Genomic DNA, 25,815 nt, shown 5'->3' with positions numbered 1-25,815 from the left:
GAAGGAGGAGCCTCCAGTGTGAGGCAATCAGTAGGCCTCCAGATAAGAGCTGTTCCACTAGCCAGAGAACTGCTTGTACAGATCTTCCAGTTCCCATACAGCAGTCATCTATAGCAACAGGTCCCTCTATGTTACAGAGAGATAAGAGACAAGAAGATAAGACTCCTCAGGTGACAACCCTTCCTACCATTGATCTTCCACTGGAATCCACCCCATATGTAGTGATCCTGGGGAGTGTTCCTCCTCCCCCATCCGGGAAGAGTGAAGAATACGATCAACCCCTTAACAAAATAAACCACTGGTTCACACTTAACACTACCGTCGGCCCGCATCTACTGAATAATATACTTATGGTCCGTAGGGTTAACTGGATTGGGAGCTCACGTAAACAAGGGACTGGTGACTGTATTATCATAAATTTTGATAACCCCTATACTGCTGGTCGGATACTCTCCAGGGATTACAGTCTTACCAACCTAGTAGTGGGCTCCGCCATTAAGATATTACCCGTGGGATATTTTTATAGGCCATATACCAGTAGGGACAGGACAGCAGATGGCTTGGGGGACTACCAGTTGGGGGTGGCCAATCAAGATCATATTTCAGCCATCACTCTATTCCAATGGTCCAACAGTTGTTAACTGTGATTAGACCATTTGGTATTGACCGAAGATTGGTGTTAAATAATGGATTTGACACCATGACTGGTATGGAAGAATGTGATTGACTGCGGAGCCTGAATTTGCAGGGTCTGAGAAGGCCGCATTGTATCAGGATCCCAGGGAGGCAGCAGCAAGGTCTTCAAGGCTTTCTCCTAATAACGTTCTATCCTGGAACAGAGCGGGTTGGCAGCAAAGTTACAGGATCCTAGATGGGTAGCTTATGTTAAAAAATCTTTGGTAATAAGCCTACAGGAAATGTGGTCGATAGATTGCAACCTTTTCCTGGAAGGCTACAAGGCCTTCTTTGTCCCAGCTAGACCATCTCTGAGTGGGAGATCTAAGGGTGGCTTAGCCATTTACATCTCCATGGCTATTAACTGCAAACTGCAGGCAATGCCCATTACACACCCAGGTATCCTGGCGTTAACGGCCTGCAAGGGGGGCATGAGTTGAGGAATTGTTCATTTTTATAATGCATTTTCTTCCCCGTCTGAGTCCAGTAACCTTATTGCCCTGGGAGATGCCTTAAAACAATCCTTGAGTCAAAGCCTACACAGCCTCCTGTTAGCTGGTGATTTTGATATACACCCTTGTGGTGAGCCACTTACGGCTTGTATTTCTGAATTAGGCTGCCCACGTTTGTATGGTTTCCACTTCGAACATTCTGTTCAAGGAGAGTTTTTAAAGTCTATGATTAACTAATTAGATATGGGGACTACGTTGTCCTTCAACGACTCGCGGACTAAATTTCCAGTGCCCACATTTAATGGACATGGTAAGGGGTCTTTTATTGACTTTATTTTAATCTTGTCCTCTCTACAATCTTTAGTGAACAATTTTAAAATTATTGAGAGTGAATTCAGCGACCATAATCCCTTAAAGCTGTATGTGTCAGGTCCACTGGCATTAAAGGTTGGGGATGTATCAAATCAGTGCCAACTACGTCCAACTGACGGTAGGTGCAGATTAAAATGGTCTCAAGTAACCTCAGAAATATTTTATGACAAGGTTAAAACAGCATGTGTTGATGACTGTCTCTCTGTTTAATGGAGCAGTCCTCGCCAACAGAGATCTTAGATGCTTTCAAGTCTATCTCACACAAGGTGTCTGCGCTTTTATCTGCCCCAGCAAGAGGAAAAGCTATGTCTGGTCCTAGATGGTTTGACTCCCACAGCTCTAAAGCAGCAAAGAGGCTGAGGGAAGCTTTATCAATTAAACCCAGAATTCAATCTGACGTCATCATTTGTCGCAGGGAATATTCGACAGGGAGCATTAAAGGATGAAGCGTGGAGGGAGCTGCTTGAATCCAGCACCCTCAGAAATAGCTTGAAGTTTTGGAGCATTGTGAATAGACCGCTTTTTACCCAGGAAGGGGGGGCCTTGAATCCCACATAACTGAGGAGGAGTGGGTACTACATTTTGAAACCATGTTTGATTGTGTGCCTGGGCATAGTTACAGGGAGCCTTATGATGTTCAGGAGGTAGTAATAAAATTTGAGAGGGGCGAAATCATGGAAGGTATAACAGGTTTAACTGTTGGAAAATTACCTGGCCCTGAAGGGATCCCTCCAGATTTCTTTAAGTCTGATCCCTCCTCTGGGCGCCAATACCGGAGTCTGTATGTAATGCGTCAGCACAATATCGTTGTCCTCAGTCGTGGGCAACATCCACTATAGTTCCTCTTTTTAAAAAAGGTGACGAAAGAAGTACCCATTGTTATAGACCCATCTCACTAATAGACTCAGTGGTAAAGGTGGCAGGTCGAGTCCTTTTTCAGAGATTATCATCCTGGGTAGAGGACAACATGATTTTGTCGGAAGCCCAGTATGGATTTCGACGGGGACTGTCTACTGTAGCTCAATGACTTAACTTATTTTTGATTTTGAGCAAGTATACTGTTGTTCAAACTGGGACCATTCACCTTGCCTTCATGGATTTGTCATCGGTATTTGATTGTGTTAATAGGAATAAGCTCTGGAAGTCCATGAGGGCAATGGGAGTGGAGACCAGTGTTATTAATTTTTTGGAGGACATGCACAAGTCCACTAAAGTCAATGTCAGGTTCTCACAGGATCTGCGTGTTACAAGGGATTTTAATATTAAAAATGGAGTCATAAAAGGCTGCATACTGGCCCCTTTTTTAAAAAAAATGTATATTAACGAACTGGATAACGCATTAAGGGCAACAGGAGTTGATTACCCTAGTGTAGGACGGCGTGGGGTTCCCGTCCTGCTATATGCAGACAATGCCGTTCTCATATCCAGGACTCAAAAGAGGCTACAAACGCTTTTATCTGCTTTCTCGAGTTTTATGTCAGACAGGGATCTGGCAATTAACAATTCCAAATCATATATAATGCAGGTGGGGTGTTTGGGCAAGAAGAACTTCCAATTTAGAGTGGTAGACTCCAAGATTCCCCGCACAAATGTGTTTTCCTACTTAGGGGTCCTCTTTGATGATAAGCTTAATTGCGTCCCATTACTAGAGAAAAAAAAGGGGACCTGGCTAGGGCGAACTCAGTAATCTTCAATTTTGCTTCCATACTAGGGAAGAAGCCCACAGGAGCTATGCTACAAGTGTACCAGGCGAAAAGCTCTGCCATAGCTTCTTATGGCATGCCAAATATGGGGATACAATGCTGGTCATACCCTCCAAGTATCGGAAAACGACTTCTTGAAATTCTTAATATGTGTTCCACGGGGTACATCCAACTTAGTGGTCCGTGAGGAGTTGGGGGTCCCTTATGCAAATGATGTAATCTCTTTGCGACCCCTGACCTGTTGGTTAAAAAGTTGGTTGAATACAGATCTTCGTCTCACCCATTTGATCATAAGAGATTGCATGGCCCTTGATAACTCGGCTCACATTCCGTGGCTGAGTTATGTGAAGAAAAGCTTTGGAAGGCTAGGTCGAGGGAACCTATTTACAAATCCCGAATGCATTACTAAGAGGGATATGGAGGTGATCAAGGTAGCCTTTTTGGCAGAAAGGAACATGGAGGTACAGAAATCTAGCGTGCGGACATACATAATGCTTAAAACAACCCTTAGGGCAGAGCCATACCTTATGGGGTCTTTGTCCACACATAACATGTTTTATTAACTCGGTTTCCGTTGAACCTTTTTCCCCTTCTGCTCGCCAGACCCAAATGTTTCCCTAGAGGCAAAGCGGCAGATCCCTGCGGCTGCGACGGACAGTCTCCTCAGAATATGCTGCATTTTATGTTCTTATGTACCTTGTATGATTTCCCTCATAAACACTATTTGGCTCCTATTTCAAAAATAATACATTTTAGACAGGTTTGTCCTGCATTGGTGTATTTGCAATTACTGAAAGAGGACTGTTTCTTTTTTTATAGTGGGTTTATTAAAAGCTATTATCAACTCTAGGAACTAAATGGATCAGTAACGTGTGTTTTCCTCAGGTTCTTTCCTTATATCTATTTATTAATTATAAATGCTGTTTTGGTTGTCATCTTAACACAAGCACTGTCATTCAAATGTTTTTATGTTGTGCAACATTTACAGTTTAACTACAAACCGAATAAAGTTTTCTTGAATAAATGAATGACTAGGAGTAGGGAGGTGTTTTCTTACCCTGGTAGAAATTCCAGTTGAGGTAAGCCCAGGAACTTAATTTATTTCAATGTTGTTGTCCCTATCACAAGCAAATGGGACACATGGAAATGCCCCAGCCTTTGTCCTCAGGCAGTCTAGCACCACATCCAGTGAGGGGAAAAGCCACTGGATCCAGTTTTGAGTGACCACATAGGAAGCTACTGCTCTTTACCCTGGCCAAACCTCTCGATAGGCTCACAGGCTCTTTTCAGGGGAGACGTATTTACCCGTTTGAGGGTGCAGAATACTGGGTGATTGCTTGCAGATAGTAGCTGCTGAAAAAGGGGGTGGGTTGCTCCTGGGTACTTGTACCCTATTGGTTACAGAGTGTCCAGAAGTCTTCCACAACAAGTAACTGCTACCAGACATAAATGCAAAGGAGCAAAGAACACTCTTTGGACCTTTGGAAAAACAGAAGAAGGATTGCACCTGCTGTTTGAGACCTGTGATTAAACCTACAGGGCTGGGCATGCTCACACCACAGTGGACAACAAGAGTCAGAATCCACAGGGGCACCACAAGCTGGAAGAGGCAATTTTCCTGAAGTGCTCAGCTGGTGAATAGCAACTGGAGCTGCACTGGACACTGCTGTTGACCTCTTTCTGACAACGTGAGAGCCTCTAACTGCTTCCCTGGGGACCTTAGAAGTATACTCCTCTGGTTGCTTTGGCCCCAGAAAAAAGTTCAGAAAAGACCAGCCAGAAAAAGGATTCAACCCGCTCTTAGCACCTCCAGCTAGTGGTAATTAGGTTCCAGTGCAGTGGCAACGATTTCAGTGCTGGCCCGCTTAGGGAGGATTTTTTTTCTTAAAAAGTTTTAAATTCCTTTTCTGCTTCAGGCGTACGAATTTTCACTAACACCAATGCGACTGTTTTATCCAACCATTATTGGCATTTTGGGCTTTTTTTCATTATTTTCACTTAAAATCACATCCCCGCGTACCCTTATTACTATTTGGGTGCCATTTTGCGTAATAAATGTTTCTCTATTTTAAAAAAAGGGAGTGGCATTTTATTGTGTTGTATCTTTAGCATTTTAGCTTCTTGGCACTTCTACATGCTTTACACATTGAGCTACCAGGGAATAAATTCAGGTTTAAATGACTGAAACTGGACCTTACAGATTAGTGACTTTTTATTACTTGTGGGGACTATCTGCAATCACAATTAAATATTTATTTTCCTGCAATACTCACAAATTAGTAAAGTTGTCTCAACTGAAAAAATACACTAGAAGGTGGAGTTTCCAAGCCCACAACAGAAGAGAGCAGTAGTTTCAATAAAGGCGACAAGTTAAAGTAAAGTTAAAGTATGCATACTTCTAGAACAATGTAGTTGTCTGAACAAGCTAGTTGCAAGAGAGTGCAGGTGTTTTAATGACAGGGACATACTAGAATACCCATGCTAAAAGAAGAGGGTAGTTGTCTCAATAAAATTGAAAAGCTAGAATACACACACTTAATGACAAAGGGAAACTAAAATATTTATACTCTCATTTTTCTCAGTGACAGACACAATTTATTGAACTGAAAAGACGAGCAATAATAGAAATCTTTCACCAAAGGTGCAGTTATCTCAATGATAGGGACACATTAGAGTATTGATACTCCTGAATGAGTACATATTTTTTAGGGCAGAAATAAGATAAAATATTAGTATGAAAAAAGAGTGCAGCTGTATCAGTGGACAAGAATTTAATCAAGGCTAATAAGAGTATGGACATGCCTTAATGGCAGAGACAAGCTGCAGTTGTCTTATTCAAAACTAAAGAGAGCAGTTGTCTCAGTGAAAGTTATAATCTAAAGTATCCATAATCATGAAATAATGCAGTTGCCTTAATGGAAGAAGCAAGCTATTGTATTTATATTCACAACACTGTGCACCTGTAATGGCATAGGGACAAGGTAAAACATCCATAAACACAAACACTTGCAGCTGTTACCATTGGGAGTGATAAGGGAGAGGGTCATTTTCACAAGATAGTGCAACCATCCTAAAGGTAGAGCCCAGGTATGATACCTACACTTACAAAACAAAGCAGTTTTTCTACTGAGAGAGACACTCTTAGACTCACTATAATTCCATGGGCAAAGGAAAGTGAAGTTACTTCAATTAGGGGGTGAGGTAGAGTATCTTTACCCATAAGAGTGTGTAGTTGTCTCAATAATAGAGATGTTGTGAAGACCAAAAACGGAGTGAAGTTTCCTCAGTACAAGCTGTGGCATCCCTATCTCGATCATTAAAAAAACAATGGCAGAACAGAGACAATTATTGTGAAATTCAAATAGAAATGCATTCATTTGAGTAATGACACTGACCTCAGAAACATAAAATGCCTTGTGTTTTACTTATCTACAGCTCTGCAAATGGAACATGTCCAGAAACTACAGTCCAATAAAAAAAGACACATTCCCTACAATTAACAGAATGATATTTTTCTTCTGTCTTTGTTTTTTTTTATTGTATATAATGGAATGAATAAGATAACAAGTACCAGCATAAATATAACTGGTATTATTTTATGGCTAAATAAGGTTCTTGAAAATGGACAATTTATAATAAAAAAAATGCAGGAACATTATATAAAGAGGGTTGGTCATTAATGAGTTTGTGCTCATCTGAATCTTTTTAACATTTCAGGAGCACAGAAACACCTTCCCCAATGGCTGTCAGTCCCTCTCCAGTCACAGCTGCTGGAAGCGGCAGCAGTGCTCCAGGCACTGCCACTGGCACAATTGCAATCCCACAGCGTATTCATCACATGGCAGCCAGTCACGTTAACATCACCAACAATGTGTTGCGCTGTTACGAACACTGGGATTTGGCAGACAAACTGGCCAAAGAGAACAAAGGTAAGCATGTGTTCTAATATGTAGTTTGTAAAATGTTTTTCATACAGTAATAAAGTGCTTCATCAAAATGTACTGTGCATTAGATTATTATTATTATGTTCTTATATAGCACCAGATTCGACCCCCGAAGGGGTATCTCCGCGCTTGCCTTGGGAACCCGTCCTGGCTTTTCCCTGTGAGATAGCCCCTACAGGGCATCCCCAAGGTGAAAGCCAGGCATCCCGCCGCGGGGGGCCGTTGTGGAGATTAAGCACGCTTAATGCCCAGAGTTGCAGAGTGTGAACCCATGATTAGGTCAGGCACCGAAGCGAGAATTATCAAGTCCATGGACATTTGAGCTCAAGACCCTGCCGCGTCGGGAATCGAACCCTGGTCCCGGGTCTGACCTCTGCTTCAGGGTCTGCCTGCTCTAACCAGTGAGCCACACTTCTTGTATGTTCAGAATGCTGTACGCAGCATAGGGTTTTATCATCTAAAGAAAAATATATCAGAAACAAAATAAATTGGTGACGTTATAAACGTGGCTTTATAGGTTAGCCGGATGGGCATTTATGGTTAAACAAAAGCCTGATGATGTGTGATGAAGAGAAAGGAAGATTGTGGGGGCTGTGAGATGCCATACATAGTTCTGCATGGATGGTGTTCAGTTAGTTACTTTGTCCAGTTTGGTAGCTGGCGACTGTTGTTCGAATCCCAGCCAGTGCTTAATTTGTAAAAAGAAAATAAGTGCCAGGGCCCTCGTCAGGAGGCCGCTACAGCTTACACTAACCATTGCCCCTGCCAGCACTGCCAATGACAGTACCAACACAACAACTGCCCAGAACACTACTACAAGTGTGACAATTCAGACTATTCCAGGCACCCATCAATATAACAATGCCTTGGGCAGTAGGTTTTAGTCCTTTTAAATATGTTGAATTAATAAACAACTGTGGTTGTGCTCATTTCTAATTTAGACAGTAAATGTAAATGTCCAGTATTTGTTAAGCACAAATAATTACCCGAAGGTGTCAAGGTGCTGGGGGCCCTCGGAAAGATTAAGCACACTATTGCCCAGAGTCCCATGGTGCTGGGCTGATCTGCCACCAGCCCAGGGGATCGAACTGTGAGCCTCAGGTTCCTGGAGTCAGTCGCTTTGGCCGCTGTGCCACACCTCTTCCACATCATCTACATCATCTACATCATGTTGCAGACTGTCATAAATGCTGGTTTTGACAATTAAATGGTGGTGCCGAACACTGGAAACCACTACCTGAAGTTAACCACTTCCAGCTCCAGTAGTGTGCTGCTGGGAAATTAGAATCTCCTTGTCACTTAAAAACTTGACATATAATTGTATATATAATTGTGCATCTGAAATATTAAATTAATCACTAGATGTGTACAATCCTTCATCATCTCACCCCTATTAGTGAGCATATAAAATACAATGAACATATAAATGCAATGCATATGTCTGCAAACATTTTGTAGTTCCACTTATATAAATAATTAATTCATAAGCACTTTAAGCAGCACATTTTGAAATAGTCAGTGCATCCCTTTTCTCACTATTGTCTGTTTCTTAATTATTTTGTGCAATTATTTCAAATTCATGAAACTGAACTCTGTTAAGATAATAAATACATACACTACTAACTCTTCAGACCCTCCAGGATATCACGATTTTGCGATTTGCCGCGAAATCGGCACTTTTGTAAAAATGCCGCGATTTTTACAAAAGTGCCAGAGAAATCGGCACTTTTGTAGAAATCGCAACATTTTTACAAAAGCTAATGCATGCCGCTATATCCTGGGGGGGTCTGAGTTGACATGTTCCTGCCGGTGGTTGAAAAGACAGCCATGCCTGAGGTCACGCTCGCCCCTGCACCTGATTGGCCACTTTGGTGGGGCTCGTCAGCAAGATACGTCAACGTTCCAAGGTGTGCTTTTCAAACCTGCATGGCATGCTCAGACCTTCGCCTGTCCCTCTGGGCCCAAATAAGTTCGCAGAAGCTCTTGCTCAACAAGAAACGTGCCAAGGGGGCTGATCGCTTGCCTCAGGAAAAACAGAAACGGTCAGTGTGCTTTGAACACAGGAGTCCGGGATCTTTTCAGCAACACCATGGCTGCAAAACAAACACAAATATTCTTATTTTGGGTTGTATTTTGTGTAGCGCTGATAACTTCAATGAATTACAATTTACACAAATTGGGAATAGTGTAGATGAAGTGTCTATTGTAATATTACCTGTTCAGCCGCTTTCTGATATTTTGTGAGCGCACAGGTGTTTTTTTTTTTTTTTTTTTTAATTTGGTCAACTTCAATACCTATGTATCGCCTGCTTGTGCGAAATTGTTTTTGAATGTATACCCTAGAGCACGCCCACTTTTTAATGGTTGCGAATCTCCATTGCAGGAGGCATTAAAAAAACCTTTGTGCAGCCAGAGTGAGCACTACTTTCTATTACGTGACTACCTTCGGCTGTAATGTTCATCTGTGTTCATTTTCTGGGGGACTCAGCAGCAGAGATGTTTTAATGCACGGCCATATTGGGCACTTGCCCAGGCACTCACCTTCCAAGGGCCCCCCTGGCAGGGTTGGATTGGGATCAAAAGTCGTCCCAGGCACACACAAAAAACTGGCCCACATTTGTGTATTGCCTTTCCGCAAAACACTGATCCTGGCTTCCATATGTTATCAAAGTGGTTGATCCTGAGCACACAACTGTATCTCCTTATGTCTCATTTCCCCTAACTGACAGCACAGGAAGCACTTGGGAGCAATTTAAGCCCTAGAGATGAATAAAAGCTGCAAATGACATGTCAGCCTTGTTTCTTAAAGCCGGAAGGACCGGTTGTAGTGAGCTCACTGATATGTATGCCACTGTTCTGTCTGAATTGAGTTATGTTGCAGACTACAAGGCTTTCTCCATGACCATGTTAAGGCTCCTACTATCAGATACCCTCATTCCCACATCTGGGATGCCACGCATCAGGGTGCAGCTACCACTGGTGAAGCAGGTGCACTGCCAGCAGTGCCCAGGGATCTAAGGGGGACCTGCACCCCAATTACAGCTGTTTTCACTACCCAGCATGTGCAAACTGAGGAGCACGTGCACCGTCGCTGGTCTTGAGGAAGAGCTGAGGGCGAGAATGATTGTTGAGTGATGAACCTCCAAACTCCAGCAGCTCCCCCTGAAGAAACTCCATGCCATTCTATCCAACGTCATAAGCGGACCAGTTTCTGCCATCCTCCCATGAATGTTGCCGGTAGCTCATGGTGGGACGACGGTCCTAGCCCCCCGCCCCACGCAACACGGGACACCTGTAACGCTGTTTTGCTGCCCTGGGCTGCTGACGGGCAGTCTTTTGCTTTTAGAGGGAAACAAAGTGTCTACATTGTAAATAAACCAAATATACATAGCTTCATGTTGTTAAAGAACTAAAAAAAACTAAGATATCTGTGTTTGTTGTAGGAAAAATGGCCAAATAAAATGCCGTAAAATTGCCGCTAAATTTCCATATTTGTGCCGCTAAATTTCCATTTTTGTGCCGCTAAATTTGCTAATCCATGCCGCTATATCCTGGGGGGTCTGACTCTTGGCTTCTCTTATCAATTACTTCAAATGGTGGTGTTATCCTTGTATTCATGTTTTAATCTGATAGGGGTCTGGGAGGTTTTGACAAAGACGTTTAAGTCAAGTAGAAAAGATACTGGTGATTCCTGTGGCAATCTTATGCACAAATCAAAAAGTTGGTATGAAATTAGACAGATCAATCCAAACATTTCTTTCACAGTACAGGTTATAAATTGATGAGGGCATTTAAAATGAAGATCAGAAAGGCTTTGAACGTATCTGAAATGTATGTATAGCACGTCCCTTTGGCAGCTTTGCCAACAAATGTACATCCTTGATACGGGTCCACTTTTGAAGGTGATAGTGAGGCATTGTTTTGTACCCACTTACAGCACTCCTAGAGCCATTTCATTTCAGATTTCCAGGCTCTTTCTAGTGAATGTTGGGCAGAAATGCATGATACAGGAAGGTACACTCATGAAGACTTTGTATGTCTGCAAATTGGCAGAAAGTCTTAAAAGAGCATTTTGTTTTTCAGTTTTGCACTGACAAAGTGTCCTTTTTTCAGCACAAATTGCCATCTGTGTTGCTCTCAGCCACTTTGTGTAAAGGGTTTGTTACATGGGTAGTATTTGGAAATACCAATACAAGCACACATGCTTTTTGATGCAATGCCTTAGCTACTAAAATTAGCAGATCGGGTTTGCATTACAAAATAGCACATCCTTTGAGCAATCACAAAGTTGGAGAAATATATTTATTTCTCCTGACAGTTTACACAATGTGTGAAATGTTTTTAAAAGTGCCTACGGAAATCATTTTGAAATGGAAGTATGTACTTCCAGTACAAAAAATATGCGAGACATCATGCATACACCTTTTCACCATGATGCTTGCATGGTGATAGGCAGCCTGTTTGTTCACCACAGCAACTATGGTTGTAGCATTGTGGTATATTTTAGTCAATCTGACCCTTGATGTCAAATGAGTTCCCGCCATAACATTGGCATTTGTGCTGTAGTATAGTATCTTATTCACTTCCTGCTCCTTCATAGATATTAAGATCAAAAGAGTTGGAAGATGAGCTGATGTAAGGAGGTAGTGGTATGATTTTAGGTATTTGAAATATTCTCCCGAACTTTTCTATTTTGCCTTTTTTTTTAAATAAAAGTAGGCCATCACACTGTAATTGAGCAATAGATTGGTAACATTTTATCACTTGTAGGTGAAATAGGTTAGTTGCTGTTGTGACTATTTTTGTGGAATTATTCGGTATCCCATCTATGAAGCTCAATTAGTGTATCATTTAAAGCTTTTCACTAATAAATAACTGTGTCTCTGTGTATTTTGTATTCGGTTAGAATTGGCTTGGTGTCACAGTCCTTCAGTTCTTCTAAAATCTAACCATTACAATGTTATTGTGTTATAGTCACTTTTATAAATAGAAAATACGCCAGATATGAGCGTAGCATATATTTGATGTGCCTCTTTTGTCTTCCGAGAATATATTGAAAGATCTTGTATGATTTCCTGCATAAATATGATTTATCAAATTAACTTTTAAATTTCTATTTACTACATTACAGATTTTTTTCAAGATCTAAATAAGGTGATGGGACCATTAACACAACACACCAGCATGACTGATCTGGTCCGTTTCACGCGACAAGGACTCCACTGGCTTCGTCTTGAAGCTCACTTGTTATAGCAGCTGCTATTATGTCCTTATCATGGTCATTGTTCTACCTCTACCAGCACAGAGACTCTTACTGGTGGAATACCATTCATGTCTGTAACTTTTTTTTAGATATTTTTTATGCCTCTTTTGATATCCTGTCCATTTGAAATCAACATTCCCAGAAACAACTGTAAAGCTTTGTAAATATATTGTATTGTTTAACCATTTGCTTCCGTTTTTATTGCATTGTTTCACTTGGATCTTGCCATTACATCGTGTTTTATGAAATCACGTATTTCCTGACCTGATAACATAAACATTGCCTTTAATTTTGGACAATATGCAGCCTCAAAACAACATTATATTTATATGAAGTTGTCTCCCTTCATTTTGTGGATATAGTGTTTGTTTAATAGTACAAGCATTAACTAGCTTCAAATACAGAGCTCCATTACTTTAACATTGAATAGTGCATAATACAGCATCAGTTAGTCATCAATCCCAAAGTTTCGACTAAAATTTCCAAACATATTATTGAGTCGGATGTTTCAGTATGATCTTAATTGGCACATTTTTTTAAATTAAAGATTGCAATCTTATTATGACCTGTAAGTTATCAAATTGAAATATATCCACCTTAACATGGTTGATTTACATTTGAAAATGTCATTACACAAATAATTTGATATTCATTGGTGGGAAAGTAAAAATACACAAGCCGATTCAATAACCTTCTGTACATGGCAATCAAATTTACATCTTCACAAGGAAACCACAAAGATATTGGTTCAATGAATCAGATTTTGTGGAATTTTTATTCACAGTTGGAAAATGTGATAATTGTGCAGATATTCCCATGATATTGGTGTTGGGCAGTTGTGGGGGTATCCGTAATTCCATGAGCACTTCTAAAACTATAGTTTCTTCAAGGAAGCTTAAGTGGCGCAATATGCATGAGAAAGATCCGAAACACCCCCATTGTATCCTGCAACATTGTGAAAGGGATGCTCCATAAGGATGACATTTTTATATTAATATTAAAATGTATGATTTCTTGTCTAAAATAACATTATGTGGATGTTCTTCTGTAAGGCCAGTCTGCAGGAGTAGAGTTCGCACTGACAGGTGGTTGCTAGTGAAAGCATTGAATATCACACTTTTCCTGGAACACACCTGCTTTATTGACACAGGAAAGCTGTGAGGACATCTATGCAAATCAAAGGCATACCCTAAATCATATCTATGTGGATGTCTTCATTTCTTCACTACTACTCATTTTCACACTACTAAAGTGGATTTAGATTTTTACATATGCGTAGCTTTTTACCAGATCAATCCAGCACCAAATTAAATCTGGTTCAGATATAAAATATGAAGTTTCCAAGTTGCAATCTCTACAAGTGCGCCTGTTAGATTTTTCCCTCAGCACTGCCATGCATGTAGCTGCAATATATAACAATATATAACATATTAATAGTGCAATCCATTGTTTCTTATATTTATTTTCAACACCTATTCCTTTTAGATTTTGATACTTATTTATTGAGAGTTTTTTAGATGAACACAACATGAAGTCTCCTGAACTTGATGGCAATTCTGAGAAATCAAACCTCATTGTAAAATTTCATATCCTATATGTCATTGTATATAAAACGAAAAGTATTATTGCACATCCAGTTTCCAGATCAAGACTGATTTACGTTACTCTTATACACACATGTCACGAATAATGTATGTATTGTCAGTTTCATGGAGAGGATTCGCTCTATAGTTGATTATTGATTTATGTCCTATGTAAACACCTGTGAAGGCAAATGTGACCCAACACAAAACAATCAGATGAACATAGACATGAAAGAAAGCATGGTGATGTTATATTTTTTATTGAGAAAGGCTGTTGTGTTATGTATTTATTGATATCGTATTGACTGATAACCTCAGAAAAAATGGTGGAAAGGTGAATATATTTGGCCTCGCATAATGTTTTTATTGACTATTTATTCACAGCCATGGCCTCCATCAAATATTTATTTCATCATGGAGAATTTATACATTATTAAAGTGTTGCCTCACTCAAATTCTGATTTCCCAATGTGCATGTCAGGTACATTTTTCCGCTATTAAATAAGGTGCAAGATTATTAAAAGATAAAAGCTACATAACTTAATAATACTATGAAATTAGTACGAATTGGTTAGGTGAGAGCAATTTGTAAGTATGCATACATTCAAACGTTAATTGGTAGCCTTTTTAAAACTAACCACAGAATAGCATTATCAAAGGATGGATATGCCCATTTTCCAATGAAGCATTTTTAATTTAAATCAATATTGTTTTTGCTGATTTTTATGCAAACTGCTTCCTTAGATGTTGCAGAAAAATCAATGGAAAAATGGAGACTGAAAAATATTTAAAATAGATAAGGCAAGCTGCCACCTCTTTGGTTGCATTTCACCTTGAGAGCAGAGATATAATGTTTCTGTTTAGATAAATTGTCTAAAATGTATCTTGCTGTTAAGAGCTTTTGTGTTCCTTATTAAATAGGCTTTTTGACTTTGAAAGGAGAGAGACAGAAGTGTCTTTCAGCACCTAATACTTCACAATTACTCTATAAACAGCTCTAAACTTTAATGTGTTGTGTAGGAGAACTGAAAGCAAACCTTTCACTTGCATGAAGTTTTACTTCTTTAGGTGCTTGAACAAATATAATAAGACCAAAGCAAACAAAACAACTGAAACATGATGAGGTTTGCAGAATTACTGCCTGGCCTATGCATATTTGGTAGCCTATTGACAGATTCCTTGGTAATTGATTTGCGGACATTACTGTCATTTCAAGACAACAAGGCTGTGTTTATCAAATACATTAAATTCATTGATGTAGTTTAATTGTTTTATACCGAGCAAGCAAGCTAAAAGCATATCTATTTTATGCCTCTTGTGCGTCAATGCACACTTATAGTGGAGAGGATTTGCTAGCTTGAGATGTTATATATAATATGAGGAGAACAGTTTTCAGAACTAATGATCATAAGTAAATCTGACATTTGTCAATATTGACTATATCATTTTGAACTTTGTCTAATCTCACCCTTGTTTACATAACAAGAGTTGATGGATATAGTAGTTACAGGAATGATTACGATATTAAACAAGTATTAGAAAAGTCAGTAGATCATGTGTTCGCAATCTTGTGTGATAGTTTACTTTAACGAAAATTATATTTCAGAAAATTCCTCAAAATAAAAAGGAAATACAAGAAAACATGTAGTAACCTGCACATGGTGGCCATATACTTGTTACAAAAATTGAAAAACATTCACTGATGTGGCAATTTTCCTAGTGTTATTTTTAAAATAACACACTTTTCAGTTGTGCCATGCACTTTTCTTTTTAAATGTGTTTATTAAGATTTTCACATATCCTGGTACAAGTTGGTATTGCATCCTTGTCATGTCACAACATACATTTACAAGCATTTGGTTAGCAGTATCTTCTTCAATGCATTTAGTGTTCTCATCATACAGCAATACAACTTGGATACAGTAGCTTATTGTGCCATGCATTTTATTATTATTATTATTATTTATTAGAAAAGGAGGTAAGCATAATTATAAGCTAACCAATCCCCCAAATTGCTATCAGCTACAATGTTGGGCTTTCATATAAAATCTTTTTTACAACTTTACAAGGCTGATATAAAAGAAATCACCACCTAACCTTTGCACCCAAACAAAAATATAAAGAAAATAATACATACTTTGAACCAGATGTGTCTGAAGAGTAAGTACCTATTTGTAAACGGATGTGAAGAATGTGCACAAGCTTAATGTAAGAACTCAGAGTAAAGTGAGCCAATGAGCTGACCCATTGTCCCATTTTGTCTTCTGTGGTAGGTGGAAGCAAAACATGAATGATAATTGTAATTGAACAGAACAAGCACGGAATCCTGCTAAGCAAAAGCCCCTCTATGTATCTAGATTTTGTATGTTTATTCAGAAACACAATAGTCTGCCAAGACAGATAAGGCCATCTCCATGGACAGACCTAAAAAGCACACCAGCAAAATGGTTAGTCAGGTGGGCCTCTAGTGGACAAATGAAATGTTCAGTAACCATACAAATTAGAGACCACTGCGCAATGAGAATGCATAGAAGGATCTCACATACACGTCCAGAAACCCATTAATGTGTTCAGTCAGTGAAACAAAAAAAATAGAACACACTTGGGATAATTTGGCCAGGCAGTATTCAAAAAATGTAGAAATAGTTATCCTATGTTTAAAAAATATCTAAAACCTAAGAAGAATATTGAATAGCCACAGACTGAAGTGGCTACTAACAGGCTTACTAGAGGTAATTAATTTCAGTCATATTCTTAAAAAACCTCGTTCTATTATTAAGCATTTAGAATGAAAGAGATAATTGCAGTATACATATGAATTAGTTCTCTTTCAATATGTTATTGCATGTTTTAGTACAGCAAACCTTTGCGTAAAGTAAAAGTGCAAATTGGAATAAATGTAAAGCATATTGGCAGATAGAAACCACAAGGGAGAAATGATATGAATTTGAAAATCAAATTCATTTGAGCACATTCAGTGTACATTATTTGTACGCATTTGAGGCTAAAGTGTTTACTTAAATTGCACCACAGACAGCAACACGCTCAGCTCATTCAAGACCATCTAAGAATCCTTTCATGTCTGTTAGAATGCATGATGCACAGAGTAAGATACCTTTCTTTGGTGATCTAGAACATGTGTGTTGTTGCTGTCCTCATTCTATTAGGAGGAAATCCTTCAGGTTCCCATTTTTCAAGTTCAGAAAATAGGTACAAAGACATTACTTTGTTCTCTATTTCATTTTGCCTATGTGACATAATTGTAGCTGCTCATGTATATATGTATGGTATTTCAGCAACATCACAATGTACACCTAACTCTAGATCCCTGAAACCCTACTTTAATGTTGAGATTCTGCAGAACTTGGTTGACCTGATTCTGGTTCAATATAATATTTAATTCTGATGAAAGCTCTGTGTAGGAATAAAACATTTGAACATAAAGTCTCACACACATTTTGAAAGCCAAAAGTAAAAACACAAATATGAATAAATAAATTAAGTAACTCTACATACATATAACCTATATTATCATTGATCTGATTTTCTCACCATTTCAATTTTATATCTTTGAATTTTTGCCTTTCCTCTCTTTGCATGCACCATTAGATATTCTCTTTCAAGCTTTTTCTTTCATCCTTTTCCTCAGGGTAGTCTGTTGTGAAAATATTTTGGACCTGTTCAAATGTTCTTGTGTTTTAGCAGTTTTTTATATCTACTTTTATAATATAAAAATGGTCATACAAAGAAAAATGTGCCAAAAATGATCGGTAAGAAATTCCTTCTGCTGTCTTTTTTAATACTCCAGTTTAGTCAATAATTATTTTCTAAATAAGCAAACAGCAGTGCAATTTTAAAAAAAGAATGGAACCTGGTGCACGTAGACCATTTTTGATGGTAATTGGATGGTATTTGGTTTTTTCTTGGAAAGTTTACTGATCTTGGTAGTTAATAGATTTGGAGTATCTATTATCTACCAAGCACTATTATGCACTTGAAGATGACAAAAACACTTAAATTGCTATCCTAAGAGCAATATGAATGAAGTTTGTTCAATACAATAATGTTGATAGAAATTTGTAGAGATTCTACATGAGATATTACATTCATATTCCAATACTATTTCAGTAGATGAGATTATGCACTTTCACATTCAAACCAGTTTCTCACATACCCTTGTTAGGTTGGAGTTGCTCAGTTTTGCTTTTTTAGTGAATATCATTCACCACAACGTATGTTGAGCACATGTGTGCTCTGTAGGAGGAAGTTTGAATCTTTTCTATTATCAAGTGCCCCAATCCCAACAGGATGTCCATTGTCAAAAATATTATTTCTGAAAACCTAGTTCCCTCGAGCTGCAATGTGTTATTAACCTCATATATCCCAGATCAAAAATTCCACATATGAAAGAAGGAAGGAAATATGTAATATTAACAAACTGCATATTTGTCTTCCCTAGCAATTACTTGCATATTGATTCTAATATGTAATAATATACATCATGCCAAATGTTCTGAATAATTTTAAGACACATTTATAACATATATCATGAAAATATTAGGTCATCTTGTAGTTCATATACAGGTTTACCCAAAAATGCATTGCTGTTCACAGCCATATGTAATTGTACATAGTACCAAAATTTAACAGGAGAAAGAAAAACACAGTAGCTCATTCAAATAAATATTTTCACTTGACATATCATTTAATTATTTGCAGATGTAATTAGTTTCATGAATGCATTAATTTCCATGGGCATATTTCAGTGTTCAACATTATGTCTTTTATTAAGATCTTATGGAAAAAATATTCTTTGCTAACCTTAATAAGTTAAAGGAAGGCCTTTTTTTAAAAAAAGTTTTTAGTAATGGGATAAGATGGCAAACAAAGACCAAAGTGGGCCAAATTGAAAAACCTATTTATAAGTCCCTGATTAGTACATATGTTCTTTATTGTCCACAGTCTCTTCTATATCTTTGAGAAAGAAGTGTGCTGTGCTGACTATTTTGAATCAGCTTTAAGGATGATGTGTATGAATATGAAAAAATTGACTGAACGATAAAACCTGTTAAAATATTTTGTTTAAAAATACATTAGGTGCTCCCCAGAAATACTTTCATTGTTTACAAAGCTGATTATAAGCAACTTCGCTCTGTGAAAAATAGTGTCATTTCCAGGTCCAACAAAAATACCACAGCTGTTATTGATATAAGGATTTTCCATTGAAATGCCAAATTGTCCTTTCAGTTTTGCTAAAAGTGTGAAATATCCAAGATATGAAATGTTAAGTCCACTTATATGTATAGCAGACAAGGACATATCAATTCCCAACAAATTCTCCAAATCTAAAAAAATGTAGCTTTGTTTTGTTTTTTTCCAAAGCGTCATGCACTTTCTGCAGTCTATTCTCGTTTACATTCTCTATTGAAACAATCCAAATTGCAGCTATGAAGCTGATATACTTTTTGGTCTTTTGAACTCTCAAATTTCCTTATTTGCCAAGATCATTAGTGTGGTGCTTTTTAATTGTTTTAAGTATTTAATACAGCATAACATTACCCTTTGTTCAGACAGCCCAAAGTATTCATTGGGTATGCTTATTTGGATATTTGTTTAGTATTGTATCAAGCTACAAAGGAAATGAAATCCCACTTCTTCTGAAACATGTACAGAGCCTGAATACTAGATTGTGCAAAAATATATTTTGAAGCGTAATGGCATTACTCCTGTATAGTTACCATGACTAATTGTAGGGCTATTGGCACAGAACAGTGATTTGTCATGTGCAGTAGTGTTAGAATAGATCTGTGCTTGTGTAATACTATTTCACTAAGTGCTGTCACTCATTTTTATGATGGTTTCATACTGTACAAAGAAACAACCGACGCTAACCATACTGAGTCATTTTAATAGGAAACACATAGATTGCACTTTCTACCAGTCAAAACTTAATAATGTTCTTGCATACAAGCTGAACAGCACAACCTTACAAACCATTGCCCTTTCTGTTTGAAGAACTTCCCAAATAACAAAATGAAGGAAAAGCTCTTTTTGAAGTTTAGCCCAGCTGTCATAATGTATTCCTTGTTTGTGTATTTTTTATATCTATGTTTTGCAGTTGTTTACATAAACATTATGTGTCAGATCTACTTCAATTAGCAAAATTCAAGTTCAGATATACATTAAAGTTTCACAAGATGTCCTTTTGTTAACAAGCATGTTATTCTTGTAAAGTTTTCGTAAGTTAAGATGTTTTGTACAAACCAGGGTTATTGTAATGATGTTAAGAAATGAATGAAACATTGTATATTTCAAAAACTTAATTTTGCTTATAATGTAAAAAATTGTATCCCGCCTGTTTTGCTATGTATTTCAAATGTGTTGCACATTTTCTCATTTTGTTTACATTTCTTTTTATTTTTTAAAACAAAACAAGACAGTAATACTTTGTGTACAAACATTTTAAATGTAGCTCTGTTGTTTTTAAATAAAATGTCTCTGTAAAAATAATAATGGCAGAGCTGGTATGTTTCTTTCTCTCAAAGAGGGATTAAACATACCACCAGTGCAATGGATTATTTAAAAACATTAAATAAAATTTGTATGAAAATGCTTGTTGTTATAGATGTTTCTGTATGTGAACAGTGTTGGGTGCTTATAATATTATGCTGTATTTGATATGCATATATGAGGTAACTCTGCAAAGTGCATTGCAATGATAAATGTTCATACATCATTACCTAAATGAACAATTCCTAGTAAAAGGCATACTTCAACAGTAATTTACACATTTTACATAGGTCCTCCTTGTTGTTGGAAAACATTGCAAGTATCAGCAAATGCAATTTAACTCAATATATGGAGAAATAATTGTATTCCTCAAAGGAATCAATTTCAGTTTCTCTTTATTATTTGGAGACTCTGGCCCTGATTAGCATGTCCGTCAGAAAGTCTCCGGCCTCTGGTCAGAGGCTTTCTGACCGGCATGGTAGGTTTAAAGTTCGACCGCCATAAACTTGCAATTCCGACAGGCTCGAGAAGCCGTCAGCAAGTCAGAAAGCTCTCATAATCCCTTAAGGCTGGTGGTTTCCAAAAGCCAATCCATGTTGGTCGTTCCATTAGGGATTGGCTGTCAGAAACTGACTTTAGGGGCACTTAACAGGCCAACTTTCCTCCCTGGACCTCCGCATTTGGCCCTGCCCTAAACACCCCGCCACCCAAATGGCGCAGAGATGTTTAAAAACCTCAAGTTTTCAATGAGTGTTTGTGCAGTGGACGGTTTGTGCCTGCTGCACAGGCTTCCAATGAATAATGGATGTTTATGGTTAAGAAAGGTCTATAGCCAAGTGACAAAGTAGATAAAACAAATTATTTTACTGTTTTCTAAAGTGAAACCAAAGGTATTATACACCACATATATATATATGATGTGTAGATGTCCAACTGTATACAACACCAAGAAGTATTAGGTATTTCTGAAATAACTTTATTATTATTTTTGTGTATAAATATAAACTTTTATATTCTTTTTTTCTTTGTTATCTTATTTTGTTTTTTTGGGTGATTATTTTTTGTTATATGATATTCAATTAAAATTACATAAGAGAAAGATACAAAATCAATAGACATGAAACTCGTGTAGAATGTTGAAGGCAAAGCGGTAGACACCACACTAATGGATGTTTATGACCACACCATGTGCAGTTGCATACTTATTGCGTAGTCGCAACTGCTGACCTTTCGTCAGTCGGTTCCTTCCAAGAAACGATGTCAGTCAGTAACTCTGATCGACTTCGTAATTATTCCCTCTGTTGTTAAAAGGCAAATAATGTGACTTTGTTATTTGTTGAGAATATCTATCCCTGTACATTAACCCAAAAAATTATGTTAATACCCTTATTGTTAAATTAAATATTTTATTCTACTCATCCTATATTTTCACATATTCATTCTATGTGGAGAAAGATAATCAACTAAGCAAACAACAAGCTCCCAAGGGTCAAAGACAAACCAAACTTTGTGCTAAAAATACGACGGAAATCTAGGAAAGAGAGAGAGGGTTTTAGGGAAAAGAATGCTACCTCTAGACCCTTGTAGGTATTAAAGGATACCCATCAGTAGCTGTCCTGTACCGCCCTATTCATCATTTGGGCTTCCTCATGTTATCTATCATAAGTGTTCACCCACAAGGACCAGAAGTAAATATCCCGTAAGTTGGTGTGAACACGATAGAAAGAGAACAGGGTATAAGTGTTGTGACTACTGATTTGCAGTGCAAAAAGAATTACGAAAAAAAGTATATCTAGTGTGTGATTAATATTGGAGAGCATGGGAGGAAAGACATTTTTTTAATAGTATCTCTCATTCGTCCAAATGTTAAAACCAGTGCAAAATAGCAGTATGAACAAATATCTGCTATATCTAATATGTGGTCAACATGTTTCAGCCGACTAATGGACACAATTTTCCTCTGCCTTCATCATGACCTATAGAAATGTGTTTAATGCACCTGCAAAGTTAAAAAAATGTAATCAAAACCATATCACCTTAATCTCTAGGTGTGGTTCCTTTCCACCTACTGGCGTAGAATTTTTTTCCTGGAGAGGGATATCCGTTATAGATTAAGAACAAAGGGAAAGAGAGATACACAAAAACATATTATAGGTAACATATCAATCAATAGTATCCCTCATGTTACCAGTGTAGTGTATCCAACAACATTGTACCCTGAGAGTGGTTCACAGGGTACCTCATACCTCTTACCTAATGTGCAGGAGGGATTTGCCTCACCTCACCTGGCTGCGGCTCAGGTAAATGGAGCACCGCTCTGAAAAGGCAGAAATGGTGTATAGACTTAACAAATGTCCTTACATTCCATTCTGTACCTCGTATGTGCATGTTTAAAAAGGAAGTAACCGCTCCTTAGGACTTGATTGGTTAGGCTGACAAATCATAACATTACCATTGACTATCTCTCATGTGTGCATTCATCCTGCGTGGCTGAGATCCGTGTCTTGAGTATTGATATTAAGTGGGACACGCATTTATGAAGGGCTTACAATCTTGATAGTGATATTGAAAATAGAGGTTAGCAATATTGGCGTATAAAATCAGTATCAGAGTAGTGAGTGTCGAAACTATCGACCGATAATGCCATTCTGTTTAAAAGTTGTCTAAATTTACACCCGTTAATATACAATATGACATACCCGAATTTAGAAAGGCTTGGTCGCCCGTATCGTCATTCGTGAAAAGAGGGAAAGATACTACTCTTTACGTAAAGCATAGGCCGCCGATTATTACAGAGAAGGAAAGGTCCCTCTAAAAGATCGAAGCCTCGAGACAGTGACAAAAGTCTGTCCGCTATATTTATCTTAAAGGCTGCTGTGACGGCAGTTCTCAAAGAGGACTCCTTTCCCCCCCAAAAACACACGCACCAGCCTACCTCTCCGTCGGTACTCCCGGCATACATCCACGCTGACTCTGGGAGGTGGTCGGTGGGAGCTGCGCCTCCATTTTCTAACTCTGTTTAGGCTTCCGTGCATGTGACACGCAATAGCGCGGTCATGTGGAATTGCATTTGGTGGAATCATGGGAAAGTAAGTCCCATTTGGAAGCGTAGTCAACGATTGATAACGTCACCCGCAAACATGTTGATACAGCCAAATTAGCAAACTTTTAAATGAAACATTTAATCAAAGGAAAATTAAATATACGTTCAAAGGTAGATAAAACAAAACCACATGTGCAGTTAAATGCGAGCGAAAGCAGCATACAATTTATCCTGCCAGTTGGATGTTTAGAAAACCATGTTGCAGTGTGAAAGATAGGGCTTCATGGCTCAGCAACGCTGTTCATACAGCTGGTATATGGTACATTCGCTGGTGAAACTGCACCAAGTTTTCATGGGACATGTAGTCCGCAATAATGATCGGTGTTCCAATGACCTAGCCAGCAAGTTATTATTCAGTCTGAGGGACCAACAACCCAGCTGTACAATACAAAGAATTTTAGGAATTATTATATAGATAAGTCAAGAATGAGATACTGTAATATAGGACTAATGAGTTCAAAAGATGTCATAATGTGATTACCAATATAGTGTGCGAGGTCTGTAGAACAAGGCACAGATGTTAAAACGGCAGTGTTAGAAAGGGAAATTACCTCTTAACAGTCTGAGATGTGCTTCATTCTAACGGTAAAGTGCACAGCTAAAGATATCAAAACTATATGTTGGCAAATTATGAGTAGTTCATGGCGATATCCAGAAGTTACCAATGGGTGGTCACGTCTCAGAAGGCCAATCAGAGGGACATCCAAGGTATGACTTCATTAAGGCCATTATTGTCAGTGCCAAGCTTAAACACCCACTTTTGTTCTTTAATTAGTAAGTATTTGCTGACGTCAGCTGTGTGTTCTGGAATGAATGGTTGTTCAACCACTGTCCATTTGAAGTCAGTGGGGCTGTGTTTTGCATCTAAGAAATGGCTAGTGAGTCTGGTGGCCTTACTTCCGCACCGTATCGTGCTCTTATGCTCGGAGATACAGACCTTAATCTTTCTCGTTTTCATGCCAATATATTTTAATTGGCATGAGCAGGTAATTATATAAATCAGACGTTCACTATTACAGTTAGTAAATCTCCTCTGTTCCTATGGTCGATTCGTGCCTATGTCGATAGAGACTGATCTCGAAGTCTGGGGGCAGGCCGCACAAGTACCACATGGGTAATGGCCTACCACTGCTGGGAGATCCCATAATGTTCCAACTGCCCTTGGTGTTTTGGTCTTTGGTCGGGTATGCACCAATTTGTTTATGAGGTTAGGCCCGCGTTTGAACGCAAAAAGTGGAGGCAATAGTGTATCTGTACCAGTGTTCAAAATTGACCAATGTCTCTTAACAATTTTCTGTATTTGATTAGACCTGGTGTTGTAGGTGTTGACAAAGGTAATTCTCTGGGTCTTCTCCTTCATTGGTGCTGGTTCCTCTCTGTTGTTGTTTGCAGCGCGTATGAGTGATTGGCGCACCAGTTTATTAGGATATTGTTTGGCTTGCAGTTGTTTCTCCAGATTGTGTGCATGTTCTGCAAAGGATTCTCTGGTTGAACAGTTCCTCTGACTCCGCAGGAACTGTCCATACGGTAAGTTGTTCCTGAGAGCCATTGGATGACAGCTGTAAATGTAAATTGAAATTTGTATAGCGCACTACTCACCCGCAAGGGTCTCAAGGTGCTTGTACTAATACCGCTGTGGAACACATCCTGGCTTTCCCTGTGAGGAATCCACTCCTGGGAACCCCCAAGGTGGCGGCCAGGAATCCTTAGCTTTGTGGGGGCCGTTGTGGAGATTAAGCAAGCTATTGCCCAGAGTTGCAGAGTGGGACTCCATGATTGGAATAGGCACCGAAGTGAGAATTATCAGGTCTGTGGAATTTTGAGCCCAAGACCCGCCGAGGCGGGGAATTGAACCCTGGTCCCGGGCTAGACCTCTGCATCAGGGTCTGCCGCTCTAATCATTGAGCCACACTTCTCCACTTCTTCGCTGTCAAAGCGGAGTAGTGAATTGCATGCCATTGGCTTCCTATAAAGTTGGGAAGCTAAGCTGCTAGGTGTTGCTGTGATCAACAAATCCAAAAACGCCAAACGATTGTGATCATGCTCCACCGTGAAGTGCAGGAATTGATTCCTGGTATTCCTGGTATTCAGCCACTGCCGGAACAGGATAAGATCTTCAATGACGAAAATATTGTCAATGTAGCGCTTCCAAGTGTGTATCGATTCACGATACGGATTGGTGGGTGTCAGGACATGCTTCTGTTCAAAAT

At 38.6% G+C, this 25,815-nt stretch overlaps 1 protein-coding gene across 1 annotated transcript in view; it reads left to right on the top strand.

The window, feature by feature from the left end:
- The window catches only part of AFF2 (ALF transcription elongation factor 2), a 941,751-nt gene extending 927,008 nt beyond the window's left edge, over nt 1-14,743 (top strand). Inside the window, exons 20-21 of the mRNA XM_086918613.1 lie at nt 6,920-7,131; nt 12,278-14,743. Coding sequence (XP_086774739.1) covers nt 6,920-7,131; nt 12,278-12,399 — 334 coding nt within the window. The 3' untranslated portion in view covers nt 12,400-14,743. The remainder of the gene's footprint in view (nt 1-6,919; nt 7,132-12,277) is intronic.
- The last annotated feature ends 11,072 nt before the right edge of the window (nt 14,744-25,815 follow it).

This window comes from Lissotriton vulgaris, chromosome 4_1 (assembly GCF_964263255.1).
Source record: "Lissotriton vulgaris chromosome 4_1, aLisVul1.2, whole genome shotgun sequence".
Taxonomy (NCBI): Eukaryota; Metazoa; Chordata; class Amphibia; order Caudata; family Salamandridae; genus Lissotriton; species Lissotriton vulgaris.
This window is presented reverse-complemented; position numbering and strand designations above follow the sequence as displayed.